The 20,494-nt window shown below is 52.3% G+C and overlaps 1 protein-coding gene across 1 annotated transcript; it reads left to right on the plus strand.

Moving 5' to 3' along the window:
- The first annotated feature begins 851 nt into the window (after positions 1-851).
- On the plus strand, positions 852-19,328 carry akna (AT-hook transcription factor). Its single transcript, XM_062478245.1, has 25 exons — positions 852-1,427; positions 2,428-2,484; positions 4,862-5,565; positions 5,735-6,530; positions 6,639-6,927; positions 7,195-7,269; positions 10,480-10,615; positions 10,849-10,967; positions 11,149-11,208; positions 11,309-11,427; positions 11,730-12,017; positions 13,036-13,147; positions 13,217-13,317; positions 13,403-13,625; positions 13,743-13,840; positions 14,131-14,420; positions 14,560-14,698; positions 15,424-15,576; positions 15,987-16,017; positions 16,072-16,153; positions 16,278-16,406; positions 16,542-16,646; positions 17,952-18,047; positions 18,165-18,324; positions 18,416-19,328. Exons 3-25 carry the CDS (start codon positions 5,133-5,135, stop codon positions 18,699-18,701), a joined length of 4,320 nt encoding a protein of 1,439 aa, XP_062334229.1. The 5' UTR covers positions 852-1,427; positions 2,428-2,484; positions 4,862-5,132; the 3' UTR covers positions 18,702-19,328.
- Positions 19,329-20,494: the final 1,166 nt, after the last annotated feature.

Here is a 20,494-nt window from a genome sequence, read left to right on the forward strand (position 1 = left end):
ATTAACATCCGGTTTCCTACATCGGCATTATGGCCTGAGTCATAGCTGTCACGGGCAGCTCTCAGCATGCATGGCCTTGCTTGTCATGCTTCTCCAGGCTGCAGGATTGATGGACCGGTCATGCTTAGCCCTCTTACTTCCCTCCACGAGGAGGGGGGATGGGGGACGTAGAAAACAACTCCCGGTCGCGTGTCCTCTGCTCGTGGCTATCTTCCTTCATCTCAGACGCAATCAGCCAGGAGCTCCGCGGAGATCAAGCTACGAAATTATAACTTTCCGTTGTTATTTTTCGGGATTAAATCTTAGTTATATGTTAACCTTTACTTCACCTTTATTCATGATGTTCACTATATATATCCATGAACAAAATAAGAACACCCAAGCCAAGTATTAATCTTTGGCCCCATCTAGTGAAAAATGAAAACACAGATGATACGGGAGTCGAAGTCGAACAGTATATGCTACCCCCGTGTGGAAGGTATTGATATCACTTTACAAAATGTCTATTGATATATATAGCTATAGTCTAGGCCCCTATATATACAATTCGTTTATACTGCCTATTGTTTTTAAACTTTGGGAGTTAGGCTACATAGCCTAACATAAGAACACATTCTGTTCTTATATTTTGCATTTCTCTTGTTGTTGTTTTGACACCAGACGTGGAAGCAAAGAGACCAAAGAGATAGTGAGAGACCAAATGCGGATAAATAGTCTGAGTTTGTAAGGGTTATACATGATCCTTATTTCTGTCTTGTGTGTTTTTTAATTCATTATGGAAACGTCAATCATCAACTAGTCCTGCCCCCGAGCGCCGAACGAACCAATCGGGTCTTGGCGTGATGTTTGGTTTTCAGATAACTTTTCCGCCAGCAAAATCAGAGCCACGGTTCCTGAAATAATTAGCTAGCTAGCGTTGTAGCACATGCAACTGCAACTGTAACTAACACTGGTCTTCCCTTTGAATTGAAAATGTGCGTGTTGGGCCAGAAATTCAAAAAGAAAAAAAATTAGTCAACGGCTTCTAACATTTTAAAAAATGCGAGAAAAAAAGTGGAAGCGATGCCTATTAGGACAAGACGAAGAATTCTGGAAAATCTGTTAGGAGTTATCTTCTTGTGCCAACAGTAAGAACCAGTTATTTCAGCATTGTCAGAACAGATAACACTGCTTTCAAGCAAAATAATCGGATGGATACTGTAGACATTGGCTAGAAGTTGACGACGTTCGAATCTAACCAGATGTGGAAGTGGTTAAGTTTGGATGTATATGCATGGTCGCTTGGTGACATTGGGGTGGGTCTGTATTAGTTTGTGTGCGGTTCCCCAAGGCAACCACGGCTGCTGCTTTGAAGTGCGGATGAGCTCAAATCTCGACGACTTTCTCTGTCTAGCATTGAATGCCGTTGCAAAAGATTTCCAGACCAGGTAAGTGATATAATTAGAATATAACTTAAGAGTGTTTTCTTGTGGAGTCCGTGGGCGCCCTTGTCTGTACGCCTTGTGTAGACTTTATTGTAATTGTTACATTTGATGGGCTTCTCCTTTAAGATCTCTTTGATTTGGGAATATCAAATTGCTCTGTTTTTTCACGCAAGTATGGCTATTTCAAATCAGTTCAAGCCCAGCCTTCTGCATATTAATGAGCTAGACTGAGTACACCAGGTTGATAAGGAAGACTACCTACATTTCACCTGTCCTCAGAAAACGCAGACAAATCTTGATCTTCTGCAATTTTTCTCATACTTCGAACGCTTACAGAAACTCCCTACAGTACCTGAATTGCATCGCTTGACTAACAGCAGGTTTAGCTAATTGCTTGACAGGTAAAGCAGAAACAACCTGTAGTTACAGTGTACAGAAGTCACAAACTCCGTCTTAAATAAACAAACACTTGTGAACTCAGAGGGTTGTGAACTCAGAGGGCTGACATAAGCATCCCTGGCTTGCTTACTGAGTACTAAGACTACGTGTGTCGGTGGCACACAGCTTGCAGACTGTACCGTGTCTGTCTAAGCAGATTAACCTCCATTGGCTGCGGTGTTAGTAGTTCATCTTAACCTACCATCCGCTGTGCACCTACCAACAGGCTGTCAAGTCCGAGACAACATGAAGTTGACAGGAAACTCTTTTGTTCTCTAAAAGGGGAGCATGTTGTTTTTGGCTGTGGTGACGGCATTAGGAGGACTGGGAGTCAAGATAACTTGGTAGTGATGGTAATTAGCCGAGAATAAATTCCTTTTTTCTTAACTCTGATTCTCCTCCTTTTCTTTCCCTCTCCTGTCTCCCTACACCTAGTCACAGCTCCCCTGGTACTTGTGTCAGTCCGCTTCTCTGTGGAAATGTACTGGCTTTGTTTGTTTCTGTGTGTTTGTGTGTGTTGTAAACTCCTCTAGGATTAATACTTGTGTCTTGTCTGATCCTTTAGACAGAACCAGTGAGAGGGAAGCGCTTTTATCCATACCTCACGTAGCCAAGGCAACAGGTGAGTCCTTTCCAGATCACGTTTAACCTGTTATTCCGTATCTCAGAGAGGGAATGTGTCTCTTGAGATCAGAGAATGTCCTTATCCCAAGAGAACTGCAGACTCTGACAGGTTACGCCTCTCAACCCTCAGATTAATACCAAATACCAGACAAAAACACCAGCATTAAAGAATGTACTGAATTAGCACGGCATGCTAAAAATAGACCATCCTCTCTAGTCTCTAGGCTCACATAGCATCGTTTAGGCTAGCTGGGTGTTTATAGGTTTGTGTTGTAACAACATACTAGGTCTGGACTCGAACCTAGCTTCCCCAAATGTGGTGGTCTGTTACTGGGCATCTTCCAGCTGTGTGTGAGAGCAGCATTGGGGAGAGAGAGCATGTGTGTTTAGGGGGGAGAGAGAGAATCTGTGTGTTGGGGAGAGAGAGAGCGTGTGTGTGTTGGAGAGAGAGCATGTGTTGGGAAGAGAGAGAGAGTGTGTGTTGGGGAGAGAGAGAGAGCATGTGTTGGGAAGAGAGTGTGTGTGTGTTGGGGAGAGAGAGAGAGAGAGAGTGTGTGTTGGGGAGAGAAAGTGGTGTGTGTTGGGGAGAGAGAGAGTGTGTTGGGGAGAGAAAGTGGTGTGTGTTGGGGAGAGAGAGAGAGAGAGTGTTGGGGAGAGAGAGCGTGTGTGTGCAGGCTCAGTGGTCTAGTTCATATGCGAGCTGTCTCCTCACCTCAGTGTGGACCGTCCAGCATTAGCGTATGAAAGGGAGATGAGAGGGCCTGTGCTGCCTGGTCAGCCCTGTGAAGCTCCTACTGTTTGTACAAACCGCTACAAACACAAGTCTGTGTCTGTGTGTGTTGCATTGATGAGTGTGTGTGTGTGTTGGAGGGATGTGTGTGTGTTGCATTGATGAGTGTGTGTGTGTGTGTGTGTGTTGCAGGAGTGTGTTGCAGGGATGTGTGTGTGTGTGTGTGTGTCAGATTAGAGGTAGCACTTTTCTAATAATCTACTCTTGGTAATCCTGGGGATCTTGATGAACAGAGAGATCTACATCGAACGCTTGTCTGAGCGAGACAGCCTGCTGCGTCACTTTCTCAAAGGCTCTGTTGCAGAAACAAGCAGCCCTATACCAGGGTCTTGTCTGTCACTTCACGCCTGTTATTCTGACATCATGTTGTTGTTGTTGTTATTTGAAAGGGCTTTGCTGAATGACTGCAGTACACAGTCAGGCAGGACAGATCTGATTAAGAGAGGAGGTTCTCGTGCACAGATGGTGTCGAGGTCCGATCTGTTTCTACTTCTACTATTAAGCCTTCTACTAAGCCTCTTCTACTGTTTTACTAAATTCTACTGTACTTTTGCTACTATACCAAGCTTCTTTTACTATTCTATTGCTACTAATCCTGTTCTGATATTCTACTTTTACTTTACTGAACGACTACTAGGCTATTCTATGATACAACATTTATTCTACCATGCTATTTCTACTATAATCAACCTCTTATGCCATACTATTTTATGGTTCTACATCCAATATACTAAACGTATTCTACTTCTACTATACTAAACTACTGTTTTTATAATTTCTCTCAGCTCCCTGTGTCGTCCATGTGACTGAGCCGTGTGAGCTGATTGGACACGTCGTACACCATCAGGGCCCTGCAGGCTTCTGGGGTTGCTATGGTGACCGTCAACACGAGCGAAAGGCCTCAAAGTGTGATTTGAGAGCTTCTGTGTTTGTGTTTACGCACCTGTTGGTGGTACAGGGAAGGTATTTTACCTGTAGATTGTGTTCAAACTCTTAAAAGCAGTTCCGAAATTAATAGTTTTAGAGACTCAGTCAGAACTATATTTTCTTCATAGTTATACATGGTTAAATAGTTGCTTGGATAACTTATCAGTCTCTCACACTCGGGGAAACAATTCTATGTGAACCTATTCTAAGGAAGGTTACCCAGCTGCTGGTTCAAATCCACTTTAGTTTGGAGGAAAGGCCCCTTTAATCTGTTAATGGATTTTATCATTCAAAAGCAGGATCGAACACGCCTCTTTCCCATAATCCCGTAATAACCAAGGGGTTAGTGTGTATTCAGCCTGAAGATTTATTCCAGGCTGCGTGGTCATGTTGTTCACAGCGCCGAGTAGCCGGGTGAAGTGTGAAGGCAGTTTTGTCAGGGTCCTAGCTAACAGGCCATTACCATGACGACCAGAGAAGACACCCTGCGGTTCAATCAGTCAGATTGTTTCTCACGGCTGTTGAAGTACGTGTTCTTTCGTGTGTCCCTTGCATGCGCAACACAGCCCGTGAATCTTGGTTTCAATCGCCAGAGAACGTCAGAATGATTGTTGTTATTGAGTCGTAACGACAAAATGTGTGTTGTGTTTGGTTTCAGGGTCTGCCACGCCGGCTGTGAGATGCATCAACAGTAGAGGACTCAGTTTTGTGCTTCACACCAGCTTCAGGCTGCCCTGCTAGAGATCAGCACCTGACCAGCGACAAGGATTCACTCCCAGCCGAGCGCTGCATCATGGCTCTGGAGGCGGACTCTGACGTAGCTACCAAGCAGCCAATCGGGACGCGATTTGTCGTCACACCTGGCTGGAGGCCGCTGTGAGTTGGGCCAGAGAGAGAGGGAGGGAGGGAGAGAAATAGAGGGAGAGAGAATGGATATAAGGGGACGACACACCACAGCAGGGCTCATGTTCTGGACCCCTGCCCCCGCGCCCGCCTCTCCTGTCAGCTCTGTGGTGTCAGAGGTGGACTGGGGGAGGGAGGAGGAGAAGGAGGAGGGGCTGGAGGAAGATGAAGAGGAGGACTTCCACAGCCAGATGGATGAGAATGGGATCATAGGGCTGGAAGAGGCCCTGGGGGAGATGGGTCTTCAGGGAGAGGGGGAGGAGGAGAGAGAGGGGCCCTGGTCACCTGGAGCCCGGGACCCAGAGGAGGGGTCTGCTGGTGGGTTAGGTAGGTCGGGGATGAGCCCTGAGGAGGGAGACCGTCTGGAGGAACACAGTTACGACATGGGGGAACTGCTGGACTCTGAGCCTCTGTCTTTATCTCAACCGCCTGGAGAAGATTCCCTCAACTTGTCAATCTGTGAGTCTGTAACACAGCAGCAGTGTGATCTGGTGGATGTCAGGGCGATAACAAAGGCTCGGCACAACAATGTGAGCTCTTCAAAACCAGCTCAAATGTAGGAATCTCACCTTCTTGTCCTCTTCCCCCCCCCCCCCTCACCTTTTCGTTCCTCCTCTCCCTCTGCCAGATGAGGATGGTGTGGAGGTCTGGACCGAGGAGGAGGAGCTGAGACAGGAGGAGGAGGAGGAGCAGAGGATGATGCTGCAGCGCAGCACGGAGCTCCTGCCTGTGAGAGACCGACAGCTGGACATGACGGAGGAGGAGGAAGAGGAGGAAGAGGAGGAGGCAGGGCGTGGCTGTATGCAGGAGGGCTGGGAGGATGGAGGAGAGGGTGGGGAGGAGAGCCAGGAGAGGAGCCCTCACAGCGCTCCCCCACCAACCCTAGGACCCGGCCAGCGCTCTGCCCCAGAGAGGGTTACCAGACGGGGCTCTGGCCAGCCCTCCCTTCTCTCCCCTCCCCACACGGTTCTCAGTCCCGCCCCTCGTTCTCCCTCTCCCGACACGGGTTCCACGTTCCCCCACCTCCTGCACTTCTCCTCCGAGGAGCTGGCCGACTCCCCGGGGATAGAAGCCGAGACCCTCCCAGAGAGCCTTCTGGAATCCCACTGCAGCCACGCCCCCGGCTCTCATTGGCTGCCGGACTCCGAGGGGGAGGAGCCTATTCCTCTCCCAAACCGCGAGACCTCCTACCGGCTCAGCGGGAACGCGGTTACCCGGGTAACCAACGACCCGGGTGCGGCCCACCGTCGGCCATGCCCCTCCCCCTCGCCCAGGAAGCAGAGGCAGCGTTCTCCCCAGGCCCTGCCCTCCCCTCAGAAGGCCCCGCCCCCTGCTACAGAGTCCCGCCGTGGGAATAGTGGGGGAGACAGCCGGGCCAGGACCCCTGGAGAGAGACGCTCCCAGCCCAGCCTGGACGAGGAGAGGTGAGCGCCTTGGTGTTTCTCCTACCCTCATTTGAAAACAAACCTACACCCCTGACAGGAACACATTTAAATGAAATGTTAACTCTTTATTCTTGTCATCGCTGGCAGGCGGGACCCCTTGACCTTCCCCACGCCCGACTTCTCCAAGGTGGAACCCAGGGTCCACTTCCCCAAGGACGGGTACAAGCCCCCCAGGAGCAAGGGTTCCCCCAGGAAGACGTGCCTCCCCGCCGAGCCCCCCCTGGTCTTCAAGTCCCCCGCTGACATAGTGAGGGAGGTGCTTCTGAACGACCCTGGGGCCCCAGCCCCCCGCGGGGCCCTCAGGGGCCCCGTCTCCACGGTGCCCCAGGAGTTCAGGTGCCCCTGGCAGGCCACCACTCTGATGCAGCAGCTGCAGGTACGAAGGCGGGCGGGGAACGTTCTGGAACGTTCTTGAAGCAAACCCTCCCCACTCACACCCGGACCCTGTCTTATTAACACTTGTTTTATGAGCTGGCTTTTTTTGTTTGTTTGCAAGCTCAGCGCTGATGCTTCCCTCCCTTCCTCTTCTCTGTCAATCCTTTCTGCTGTCTTCCTCCCTCTTTCACTCGCTTCCCCTGCCCTCTTTTCTGCTCTCCTTTTCCCTCCCTCCCTCCCTCCTGCTCCCTCCCCCTCTCCCTGGCAGGAGGACTACAACAGACTGCTGACTAAGTATGCTGAAGCTGAGAACACCATTGACCGCATGCGCCTTGAGGCCAAGGTAGCTCACTCTGTCCATGTCTAACTCGCACTGTCCAAGAGTCTAACTCACACTGTCCAAGAGTCTAACTCACACTGTCCAAGAGTCTAACTCACACTGTCCAAGAGTCTAACTCACACTGTCCAAGAGTCTAACTCACACTGTCCAAGAGTCTAACTCGCACTGTCCAAGAGTCTAACTCACACTGTCCAAGAGTCTAACTCGCACTGTCCAAGAGTCTAACTCGCACTGTCCAAGAGTCTAACTCGCACTGTCCAAGACTCTAACTCGCACTGTCTATGAGTCCTCATGCCTAAATGGGTCTAACTAGCTTATACTAACTCCTACCATCTGTTGGGGCCGTGAGGACGAGGAGCTACTGCTGCAGGGGAAACCCTGTGCCTCTAGTCTCTGGAAGTCTCCCCCATGTCACCTGCCTCTAGTCTCTGGAAGTCTCCCCCATGTCACCTGCCTCTAGTCTCTGGAAGCCTCCCCCATGTCACCTGCCTCTAGTCTCTGGACTAGACTAGAGGCACTTCTGTCGGAGCGGTTATTTTTGCTCTGCATGTGAATGAAAGATGAAGAGAAGGAACGGATAGAAGGAACAGAGATGGAGGGAGAGAGAGGGGAGGGGGGGAAGAGATGGGGAGAGAGGGGAGGGGGGGAGAGATGGAGAGAGAGGGGAGGGGGGGAAGAGATGGGGAGAGAGGGGAGGGGGGGAAGAGATGGGGAGGGGGGGGAAGAGATGGAGAGAGAGAGGGGAGGGGGGGAAGAGATGGGGAGGGGGGGGAAGAGATGGAGAGAGAGGGGAGGGGGGGAAGAGATGGAGAGAGAGAGAGGGGAGGGGGGGAAGAGATGGAGAGAGAGAGAGGGGAGGGGGGGAAGAGATGGAGAGAGAGAGAGGGGAGGGGGGGAAGAGATGGGGAGGGGGGGGAAGAGATGGGGAGGGGGGGGAAGAGATGGAGAGAGAGGGGGGAGGGGGGGAAGAGATGGAGAGAGAGGGGAGGGGGGGAGAGAGAGGGGAGGGGGGGAAGAGATGGGGAGAGAGGGGAGGGGGGGAAGAGATGGAGAGAGAGGGGAGGGGGGGCAGAGATGGAGAGAGAGGGGAGGGGGGGCAGAGATGGAGAGAGAGGGGAGGGGGGGCAGAGATGGAGAGAGAGGGGAGGGGGGGCAGAGATGGAGAGGGGAAGAGAAGGGAAGGGAGAGATGGAGCAGGGAGATGGAGAGAGAGAGAGAGAGAGAGAGAGAGAGAGAGCTGCAGGTCCATGGAGGCTGTGTGATTACAGCTTGTGACTGTCGTACAGCAGGCCTGTTCCAGAGACACGCCTTTCTGCTCTCACTACGTACACCATCCCCGGTGAGAAGATGGTTCAGTGTGTGTGTGTGCTGGGAAAGAGAACGTTCTAGAATTATGAACAATAGCTTCTACAATGTTTTTAGGGGATATTTAGCATTTCAAAAGTAGCTTCTAGAATTTTGTAGAATAATGAACAGTAGAATATTCTAGAATGTTTTTAGGGAATGAGGAATTGTTGAGTAGCATGTTCTAGAACAGCGATTCCCAACCTTTAGATTGCGGCCCACTATAGGTCCGCTAGGGTATTACAGGTGGGCCGCCAAACCAATGAACCTTAATTTGCATACGCCCACTTCAATCCACTGTGCACGCATCACTTCCGCATATTGCATAATCCAAGTCAACAACTTCCGGTAGCGAGCAGTTACGTTAGTTCTCAAACACAAAATGCAGTTTTTTACGAGGAGTTCGGGTTGTCTTCACAAAATGACAATCAACGATGTACATAAACGCAAGTCTGTTGATCTACGATCCAGCGTTCCTCATCCAGCTGCACAGCACAGCACTCTTATCTCAATACTAATTAAAATCAGCTTACCTCTCCTCCTCCCCCCACCTCCCCTACTTTCCTCCCAACAGGCCCAGCCATCTGTCTCTGTCTCCACTCCCTCCTCCGACAGCACAGTGCAGAAACACACAGGGAGAGTCTGATCTGACGCAGGCATTTATCAATCCGCTGAATTACCGGATACTGGGGGGGGAGGGGCGGGGGTGTAGCCTGTGTAATTATGAGTGTGCCGTTGCTGTTTGAAGTGTTGAGGGATTAAATGACAGCAGTCTGCCAGGCCTTCTGTCTGCTGGCGGGTGTGGCTGTTGTGATTGGCTGGGCGATCTGATGAGGTTGTTGTTGTTGTTGAACGCTCGCAGGGGTTAAATGGAGGTTAGGGTGATTTACAGTCTTGAGGGGGCTTATCAGAGAAGGGAGTCTCTTCAGTCACCTTCAGCTATTGTCGCAGAGTGTTTGTGTGTGCCTTTGTGTGTGTGTGTGTTCATTTGTGTGTGCGTGCGCGCCGTGTCTTCATACTGCCTTATCACACGGTCCACTACACTCTCTCTCCTTCTGAACGGGCTCTTGCGTGGGGTTTACAGCCCTGTATTGTCTTTGTGTCCTCCGCCCCAACACATCCCCCCCCTCTCTTCCCTGCAGTGTCACCCTGCTGGGGGACTGGTGCTGGGCTAGGCTGGGGCAGGAGCTGGGCTAGGCTGGGGCAGGAGCTGGGCTAGGGCCTGGGCTGGGGCTGGCCCGGGGCTATTAGGGCTAGGCTGGCCTGGGGCTATTAAGGCTGGGCTGGGGCTATTAGGCTGGGCTGGCCTGGGGTTATGAAGGCTAGGCTGGGGTTATGAGGGCTAGGCTGGGGTTATGAGGGCTAGGCTGGGGTTATGAGGGCTGGCCTGCGGTTATGAGGGCTGGGCTGGGGTTATGAGGGCTGGGCTGGGGCTATTAGGGCTGGGCTGGGGTTATGAGGGCTGGGCTGGGCTATTAGGGCTGGGCTGGGGTTATGAGGGCTGGGCTGGGGTTATGAGGGCTGGGCTGGGGCTATTAGGGCTGGGCTGGGGTTATGAGGGCTGGGCTGGGGTTATGAGGGCTGGGCTGGGGCTATTAGGGCTGGGCTGGGGTTATGAGGGCTGGGCTGGGGCTATTAGGGCTGGGCTGGGGTTATGAGGGCTGGGCTGGGTTGGATCTGGCCTGCTGAGGCTATGAGGCCTGGAGCAGAGGATTGACTAGTCTGGTCTGGGGTTAGTCCCAAACATCACACAGTTCACATTACATTTACAACTTGCACCATGTCGCAAGAAATAACCCCCGGAAATGTAGAAAATCAAATGTGGAACATTTTCTGAGTGTGTCTCCTCTGGTGTTTCTGTCCTTTCAGGTGAACCTCTACTCAGACCCACCAAAGCCCAGTCACTCCATCCAATCAGCAGCTTTCCAGGAGGGTTCAAAGGTCATGACCCTTACCTTTCCCCGCGCTCAGAGGGTGGAGACCTCCGATTCTGCTCATCACTCAGGTAACGGAATCTCTTCATAACCAAATGTGTTCACATACCAAACATCCAGGAGGGATTTGAACCTGGGACCTTTGCAGCCTGCAGTCAAATGCTCTACCACTGATCTGTACCCAACCCTATTATTTACAGCTTTTACTACAATTATTTAGGATTATTTACCAGGCTCAATGTATTATTTACAACAAAGTTTTGACTCAGGAGTCAAAACTCAGGAGTCAGTTCTCTCCTTCCAGGAGCCTCCCCGTGCCGGCCCTCCTCCTCCTGCTCCTCCTCCTCCAGGGTCCGGGACCTCCCGCTGGGTCTGGCTCTGGCCCAGAGCCTCACCAGGCAGGCGGGAAGGTTCCTCCAGCAGGTAGCAGGCACCAGCTGTTTAGTTGGGTGGTTTTAATCAATGAAATAAAAAACTTTTTGTTTTAAATTTTAGTCTGGGAATTCTGTATTTTTTTTATTTTATTTTTTATTATTTCTTTCTCTGAGACGTAGGATATTTGGAATTGATAATGTGTCTGTAATCGGTTTCCTTCCGTTTCCAGGTGCAGACCTATGAAGATCTGTCTCAGAGGGGAAAGCTCAAAGCCGCTGACCAGATGAAGGTAATTCCTCCCCTCTGTGCAGTCCTCGCCAGCCTCCTCAGCCTGAACGCCGAGCCCTCCTTCCGTTCAGCCTCACACACCAGCTTCTCCTCTGCTACAGGGTCTCTCGTGGCTCGCCCAGGGGCTGGACTCCCTGGAGAGAGGGTACCTGACGGCCAGAGACGAGCACAGACTGTTGGAGCAGAGAGGTCTGGAGACCGGCCCCTTCGACCCCGACAGGTCAGCCTGCTCCCTGGTCGTCACAGGAAATGGATGTTTCAGAAACTCCACTTGTTTCCTGTGTGGCTCAAGATGAGAGAGGGGGGGGTGTAGCTTGGTGGTAGAACGTTTGCAGATCTAGAGGTCGTTGGTTTAAATCCTCCTCTTTAGGGTGTTTTGGATGAAAGTATCTGATAAATCAACACATGACATTTATGTGGTAGCTGATGGGACTCTTTGTGTCTTGTGTGGTGCGTCTGTGGTGTGTATGTGCGTGCGTGGTGTGTGCTCATCTCTGGTGTGTGTGTGTGTGTGTGTACCAGGGAGTTGGAGGGGCTGATATTCCAGTGTGGGACGCGTATGGAGGAGCTGAAGGAGCAGAATGCACAATACCAGCCCTCCTCTGAGGCCCCTCCCTCCCCTCCTCCTAACCCCGCCCCCCTGACCACGCCCCCTGGAGCCTCGGGGGGGGCGGAGGTCAGCTCAGCCAGCAGAGAGAGCGAGGGAGGCATGGAGGACGAGCAAGCCCCGCCCCCAGCCCTCCTCCGCCTCCGGGCGCTGCTTGAGAAACATCCGCTGGTGGAGACGGATTTCAGCGCCCTGATTGGCCAGTGAGTCCTCTGTCACTCCGATTCAACAGCTGTTTCTGTGTACCAGAGGCACCTCTAGGTGCTAACAGGATGTCTAGGTGCTAACAGGATGTCTAGGTGCTAACAGGATGTCTAGGTGCTAACAGGATGTCTAGGTGCTAACAGGATGTCTAGGTGCTAACAGGAGGTCTAGGTGCTAACAGGATGTCTAGGTGCTAACAGGAGGTCTAGGTGCTAACAGGATGTCTAGGTGCTAACAGGATGTCTAGGTGCTAACAGGAGGTCTAGGTGCTAACAGGATGTCTAGGTGCTAACAGGAGGTCTAGGTGCTAACAGGATGTCTAGGTGCTAACAGGATGTCTAGGTGCTAACAGGATGTCTAGGTGCTAACAGGAGGTCTAGGTGCTAACAGGATGTCTAGGTGCTAACAGTATGTCTAGGTGCTAACAGGAGGTCTAGGTGCTAACAGGATGTCTAGGTGCTAACAGGATGTCTAGGTGCTAACAGGATGTCTAGGTGCTAACAGGATGTCTAGGTGCTAACAGGAGGTCTAGGTGCTAACAGGATGTCTAGGTGCTAACAGGAGGTCTAGGTGCTAACAGGATGTCTAGGTGCTAACAGGAGGTCTAGGTGCTAACAGGATGTCTAGGTGCTAACAGGATGTCTAGGTGCTAACAGGAGGTCTAGGTGCTAACAGGATGTCTAGGTGCTAACAGGAGGTCTAGGTGCTAACAGGATGTCTAGGTGCTAACAGGATGTCTAGGTGCTAACAGGATGTCTAGGTGCTAACAGGAGGTCTAGGTGCTAACAGGATGTCTAGGTGCTAACAGGATGTCTAGGTGCTAACAGGATGTCTAGGTGCTAACAGTATCTTTTTCTCACCCAAGTACACTGAGAGGAATGTAAAAGCAGGAGTCAAATTCCTTGTGTGTACTCGCTTTGGATAAAATCTTCTGTTATATTTATGTTTCTATATGTTATATAATGAATACATTGCGTCGTTGCCTGAACCCTGACCTCCGTGTGTCTGGGTGTGTAGCTTCCAGGACTTCAGAGAGCTGACTGGCCTGCTGGACAGGGGCTGGAGGGAGGGGGGCCCTGCAGGGGGGCCGGGGGGCCCTGCAGGGGGGCCGGGGGGCCCTGCAGGGGGGCCGGGGGGCCCTGCAGGGGGGCCGGGGGGCTCTGCAGGGGGGCCGGGGGGCCCTGCAGGGGGGCCGGGGGGCCCTGCAGGGGGGCCGGGGGGCCCTGCAGGGGGGCTGGGGCCCCCAGGAGAGGCCGGAGCAGGGACGGCGCCACACAGGGGCCAGGAGGGGAGTCTGGGGTGAGTCTCTCTGAGGGGTGAGTCTCTCTCACAGTGTCTATATTCTAGTACCCTGAAACAACTCCTTTTGTTTGTGTCATCTCAGAGAGCCAACCACAGCTCACTCCACCAGGACCCCAGCAGCCCGGCCACGGGGCAGCCAATCAGAGCCTCCCTCTCCCAACACGCACAGCCAATCGCATGCCCTTCCCCGGCAGTCGACCAATGGGAGTAAGAGGTGCGCGGCGAGGAGGTGTGCCAAGCTGCAGGCTGCCAGCGTGGGAGAGGGTGCCAAGCTGCAGGCTGAGGCCAGGAGAGCGCAGTCACAGGTCAGGCAGAGCGCTGTGGAGAGGACCCCGCTTTCATTTAACCTTCCATGTGACGCTGTAGCTGTATCCTAACACTGAAGGACGAAGTGGTCTTACCGTGTGTGTGTGTGTGTTCAGGACGGGGTCCTCTCCCCAGAGACTGACAGTGGCTTCGTGGGTTCAGAGAGCTGCCGTCTCACCCCTGCAGCTGCCAGTCCTCTCCACCAGGGGGCGAGGTGAGGCACCGCTGGGTCTCCACTGGCCTGGACGTCTCACTGGACGCTCCTCTCCCCCTACCACCCCATCTCTCTCTTTCTCTCTCTGTCACACACACACACCACTTGTTAAAGTCTGACCAATAGATGGCCTACACATGATGTAACAATTTCGCTTAGTAACGTGAAAGTGTCGACTCCATTCGTATTCACAGGTTAGTTGCAGTTGGATATTTCAGCCCTTAACACGCTAACTTCATCCGTGTGTTCGTCTCTCTCTCTCCCCCCCCTCCCCCCTCCTGGGCGAGCAGCGTGTCTGCTTTTCGAGAAGAGATCCCAGGGAAAGTCCACCCCTCTCAGGAGCATGATGGTAGGTCCCGGCTCAGCACCCTGGGGCAACCGCAGAGCGTACCAAGTCGGGCCAGAGGGAGAGAAGGCAGAGGGGGCTCTGGCTCCAGCTCGTCCCAGCTCTGGGCCCCCCAGAGCCCTCAGAACTGGCCCAGCAGTGGGGCCAGCAGGGGGCCCAGCAGGGGGCCCAGCAGTGGGGCCAGCAGTGGGGCCAGCAGGGGGGCCAGTGAGTTTGGACCAGACAGTGACCAGGGTGAGTGCCCACGCAATTCTTAGTTAGGTGTCAATAAATGTGTATCTACTACCTGGTAATGGATTATATTAAATACATTTCTCTCTCTCTCTATCTCTTCCTCTCTCTCTCTTCCTCTCTCTCTCTTCCTCTCTCTCAGGTTCAGGGGAGGACGAGGGACAGAACTACGCCCCGCCCACCTCACGTCACCGCTATCCCACAAGCCCCTCCACCTCTTCACCCTATTTCCATGACGATCTCGTCAGAGCCCGGAGCTTCTGTCACCTGACTCACACCAAGTGAGTCTGCTGCTATGGCGATAGGGGCACAAACAACCACAGATCTGTGCTTCTCTCTGGAGAACGTTCCGGCAAACACTTAGGATGGAAAACTCTCCTTGGTTTCTGGTTGGTCCAGAACCTGATAAGGAAGGAATCGTTGGCTTGTCATTGGCAGATACTACCAATACTACTACTAATAATAATAATTATTATTATAAACAGAAAGGGGAAATATTTCACCTTGCTTTTACTGTAGTCTGGTACCTGTGGTTGGACAACCTTGCAGATGTCCGCACCCTCAGAGCTGCCATGCCAGCTCGTTCTTATCCGGTTCCTGTTCATGTTCTACGTGGTTCCACTCTACAGAAAGAGACCGAGAGTGGAGACCCTCAAGGTCAAGTCAAAGTGTCGTACTGTAAAGGAGACAGAATAACCCAGTGTCACTTTGATCAAATCAAATGTATTTGTATAGCCCTTTTTACACGCAAGCATGTCACAGAGGGCTTCACATACGCCCATAGAACTGCCCCTCAACCAACCTAAACCCGTAAGGAAGACAAGATAAGATGACAAGATGATCAATGATATTCACCTTATAATAGGCATAGAAAATACTAGAAGGAAAAACGAAGGTCACAAATAAGGGCAGGAATGGCAAACAAAGTACAATTCAGACAGTATATAATAGGTTGTAATGTGTACTGCAGCCTTCCCTGTAACACAGTGTGTGCTGTGTGCCCCAGCAAGGCCATCCAGGCCCTGCAGGCAGAGATGGGCAGGCTGAAGGACAGACTGGCGTTGTGTTCCGGTCAGACCGGGCTCCCCAGCGCTGCCACAGCGCCCCCCACTGCCCCAGGGGAGCCGCCACACCCTCCCAGCTCCACTCGTCTCAGCAGGTAGGGGTCAGTCGAGGGGGGGTCTGTCTGTCTCTCTCTCTCCTCTCTCTCTCTCTCCTCTCTCTCTCTGTCTCTCTCCTCTCTCTGTCTGTCTCTCTCCTCTCTCTCCTCTCTCTCTCTGTCTTTCTCTCTCTCCCCTCTCTCTCTGTCTGTCTCTCTCTCTCTCTGTCTCTCTCTCTCTCCTCTCTCTCTCTGTCTCTCTCCTCTCTCTGTCTGTCTCTCTCCTCTCTCTCCCCTCTCTCTGTCTGTCTCTCTCTCCCCTCTCTCTCTGTCTGTCTGTCTCTCTGTCTTTCTATCTTTCTCTATCTTGCTTTCTATCTAAATCTTTCTTCATAATGTACTTCTGTCTCTTTTATTGTCAGATTACTTTTAGTGTTTATTACCATCATCGTTTATTCCCCTTCCCACAGGCCTGCTCAGAGACTGGAGGAGGCTGTCAGAAGGGGAGGAGAGGGGGAGAGGGGGAAGAGAGGGGGAGAGGAAGAGGAGAGGGGGAAGAGAGGGGGAGAGGAAGAGGAGAGGGCTCCCAGACCTGCCCCCAGGAAGAGAGTCGGGCAGAGAGGGGATCTGGACCTCAGTGAGTCAAACATCACACGAGTCATTTACACAAATGTAAAATGACTAAATGAGTCACACACGTACGTGTGTGTAAACACCTGGGCCTAAATATAGATTTGTAACGTTTTTATTTCTTGTTCCAGCCTCAGATTCAGAGCATGCCCAGTCAACGCCCAGACCACGGTCCTCCAGACTTATCCCAGAATCCCCTGCTGCACAGGCAGGAAGGCGTCAACACAGCAGAGGCGTGAGGAGCAGAGGAGCCCACGTCCGTAAGACGATCCAAAACATTTATAAAACATCAAATAATGACCTTTAACAAAACGCATCGGCCACCTGTGCTCTGGCGTCAAACAGGGCAAACTCTTATTTTGAAGGGGCCTGACTGAGTTGTGCTGTGGTTGCAGGGCAGCGTGTGGGCGTGTCTGTTGCGGTGGATGAGCCAGACGATCGCAGCAGGACGCTAGCTGGGTGTTCCCTGTGTGCTCCCCTCCGTCACTCCACCCCAGCAGGTAAGGCCTGGTCCTGGGTCAGCACTAAGGCCTGGTCCTGGGTCAGCACTAAGGCCTGGTCCTGGGTCAGCACTAAGGCCTGGTCCTGGGTCAGCACTAAGGCCTGGTCCTGGGTCAGCACTAAGGCCTGGTCCTGGGTCAGCACTAAGGCCTGGGTCAGCAGTCAGCACTAAGGCCTGGTCCTGGGTCAGCACTAAGGCCTGGGTCAGCAGTCAGCACTAAGGCCTGGGTCAGCAGTCAGCACTAAGGCCTGGTCCTAGGTCAGCACTGAGGCCTGGTCCTGGGTCAGCACTAAGGCCTGGTCCTGGGTCAGCACTAAGGCCTGGTCCTGGGTCAGCACTAAGGCCTGGGTCAGCAGTCAGCACTAAGGCCTGGTCCTGGGTCAGCACTAAGGCCTGGTCCTGGGTCAGCAGTCAGCACTAAGGCCTGGTCCTGGGTCAGCAGTCAGCACTAAGGCCTGGTCCTAGGTCAGCACTGAGGCCTGGTCCTGGGTCAGCACTGAGGCCTGGTCCTGGGTCAGCACTGAGGCCTGGTCCTGGGTCAGCACTGAGGCCTGGTCCTGGGTCAGCAGTCAGCACTAAGGCCTGGTCCTGGGTCAGCAGTCAGCACTAAGGCCTGGTCCTGGGTCAGCACTAAGGCCTGGTCCTGGGTCAGCAGTCAGCACTAAGGCCTGGTCCTAGGTCAGCACTGAGGCCTGGTCCTAGGTCAGCACTGAGGCCTGGTCCTGGGTCAGCACTGAGGCCTGGTCCTGGGTCAGCAGTCAGCACTAAGGCCTGGTCCTGGGTCAGCACTAAGGCCTGGTCCTGGGTCAGCACTAAGGCCTGGTCCTGGGTCAGCAGTCAGCACTAAGGCCTGGTCCTAGGTCAGCACTGAGGCCTGGTCCTGGGTCAGCACTAAGGCCTGGTCCTGGGTCAGCAGTCAGCACTAAGGCCTGGTCCTAGGTCAGCACTGAGGCCTGGTCCTAGGTCAGCACTGAGGCCTGGTCCTGGGTCAGCACTGAGGCCTGGTCCTGGGTCAGCACTGAGGCCTGGTCCTGGGTCAGCAGTCAGCACTAAGGCCTGGTCCTGGGTCAGCAGTCAGCACTAAGGCCTGGTCCTGGGTCAGCACTAAGGTCTGGTCCTGGGTCAGTCTGGTGTTCTGTCCCTGGGGACAACAAGGCCTGAGGCTCACAGAGTTTCACTCCTGGTCATTCCTGCTTGTGCAACTTCTCTTTTTTTATACTTGTGTATTTTGTATTGTCTTTTGGGATCCAAAGCGTCTTCTTAATGAATCAAACAACGATGTGAATTTGTCCTCATCCGTCAGGGCCAGGAGGGGGTGACACTGAGGCGAGAGGCCCCAGTCCTCACTGCACCGTGTGTGGGACGGCCGACAGACACGGGCCCGCCCTCCTCCACCCGGGTCAGTCACACGCCGGCGCTGCCTCACTGGGTTTCATCCTCACGCTTTGACGTAACCTCTGAACATGTGACCATGTGTCAGGTGATGTTTAACGTTCAGCTTGTTTCCTGTCCGCAGCACGCAGCCTTGAGAAAGACGCAGGCCACGCCCCCCAAACCAGCCAACCTATGAGCCAACCAATGAGCTATCCACACATGTTTCTGGCAGCCCCGCCCCTTCCTGTGCTCGGTGGCGTGGCATTGGTCCAGTGTGTGCCCGTGTGCTCTGCGCCAGTTCTGTAAGTCGCCTCCCCACCCAGTCGGTAGACGTCAGACTGGCGTTTAGTGAAGCGGTATAACGTGGATGTGTGAACCTGTCACCCCCCCCAGGTTCCTACCCAGCCCTGTGTCGCAGCCCCCCTCCTACCCCCATCCCGTCTACGTGGTGCAGGGCGAGGGGGCGTCCCGGGGGGTCAGAGGTCGTGAGGAGGCCAGGGGGGCCTCCGGGCGCTCCGTCTCGGCCGGCCAGTGGTCCCTGGACAGGTCCCTGGACAGGTCCCTGAACCGGGCCGTCCTGGCAGCCAGAGACATGAGGCTCGTCTCCAAACGCATGACCCGCTCCCTGGCCACCGGCCTCCACAACCAGAGGGCGCTGTCGCAGTCTTGCACGTACTGAACGACAGGAAGTCGCACCGCGGCGGGGGAAGTGATCAAAGATAGAGAGAGATGATCTCCAGGTGGCAGAACAGCTGTCCTGGATTCTGTCTGTCTGGTAGCAAAACAGAGATTCTTACTGTAGGAAGAAAGGATTCTATCTATGTCTCTTCCTGAGTGTTCTGTGGAAGGGAAATGAATCGCTCCCATATCCTCCTAACTATGACAGGGTGAACAGGCTGCTGTGGCACCATCCATGTTTGTACACCTGGAACCACTCTACATGTTTAGCATGGGTGGGAACGATTCTAATGTGATGACAGCGCGCACCAGAACACACAGTTGTGAAGTGGAACTAGTTTTAACCACAAGGCCTTGATGGCTTTGGCTTGAAAGACGGTGTGTATAGGCCGTTTTACGTGTGTGTGTGTTTGTTACTTTCAGGGAAATAATTAATCAGACTGTCTATAGTCTCAATAGGTTTTTGTGTCAAACACAAAAGGAGTATATTTTCTAAAGCTTCTGACGTCCCCATATCTTTTTTGTACTGTGTTGATCTAATTTTTTTGTTTTTCCAGATACTGCATTTTGAAACTAAATGAAAACAGATAATGATTACCATTTTCTGTTTAAATAAATTTTGGATGTTGAATCCATGGTCATTTTTTGTTCATTGTGGTTTCAAGACAAGCATAAACCAGTCAACAACAAGCATAAACCAGTCAACAACAACTCAGAACGAAGAGAACAGAGTCAGTAGTAGTAGCCCAATCTATTAAAGGTTAGTATACGGCTCTTCAGACTGTTCCAAAAAGTTCCGTTGATTTGAATGGGCCACCCCAACGGTCGCAGGTCCGTAATATCTTGATATCCACTGCTGCGAAAAGATATTGACCGCTGTCATTGGCAACTGGGTTCGTGCTTCTAATTCACACTTTCATAACATTCCGCAAGTAGTCCGGTCATTTAACGGAATGTTGTGGTAATTTGTATCTAACTATAACTCATTGATAACTATGAATTTTGTAGCACCTTGCGGGGAAAAAACTATCAATAACATGGAAGATTTTACCGTCAATTTTAATGTTTATGGAGATTACGAGACATTTGAGCGCTGGTGTCAGGCCCAGTTTTCAGAAAAGAAACGAAAACGTTCCAAAAGGTTCCGTTGATTTGAAGCAGAGCCTGTTTAAGGAGAGCCTGGCCGCTCCCTATTAAGCCCCATTGTACCGAATTTTGTTGGAGTTCCACCAGAGTTCCACTGGGAGTGATCGTGGACGAGTGCAGAATGAATGGGAGTCTATGGGGCTAAACGGCTAAATTTGTCTCTTTCACCTGCTTGTCGTTGAGAAATCTCAGATTTGATTGTAGTTTTTGCATGTTCAACATGGATTACATGTCGAAAGTTGAATGAACGAGTACGTATATCCTTTCGATTTCTTACAGGGTAAGTGGTTGTTGCCCATAACACGCTAGCATTCTGCTAACGAATGATGATTGGTTAGTGAAGGACTGTTCATAACTTATATGGACAGAATTTCTAGGCGCAGCCAGGGCGTTGAGGGGGTCCGGTTTGGGGACCTCAGGATCGGGTCGCTGCTTTTTGCGGATGATGTGGTCCTGTTGGCTTCATTGGGCCGTGACCTCCAGCTCTCACTGGAGCGGTTCGCAACCGAATGCGAAGCGGCTGGGATGGTAATCAGCACCTCCAAATCTGAGGCCATGGTTATCGACCGGAAAAAGGTGGAGTGCAATCTCCGGGTCGGGGAGGAGATCTTGTCCCAAGCGGAGGAGTTCAAGTATCTCGGGGTCTTG

Source organism: Osmerus eperlanus, chromosome 14, assembly GCF_963692335.1.
Source record: "Osmerus eperlanus chromosome 14, fOsmEpe2.1, whole genome shotgun sequence".
NCBI classification, from domain to species: Eukaryota; Metazoa; Chordata; class Actinopteri; order Osmeriformes; family Osmeridae; genus Osmerus; species Osmerus eperlanus.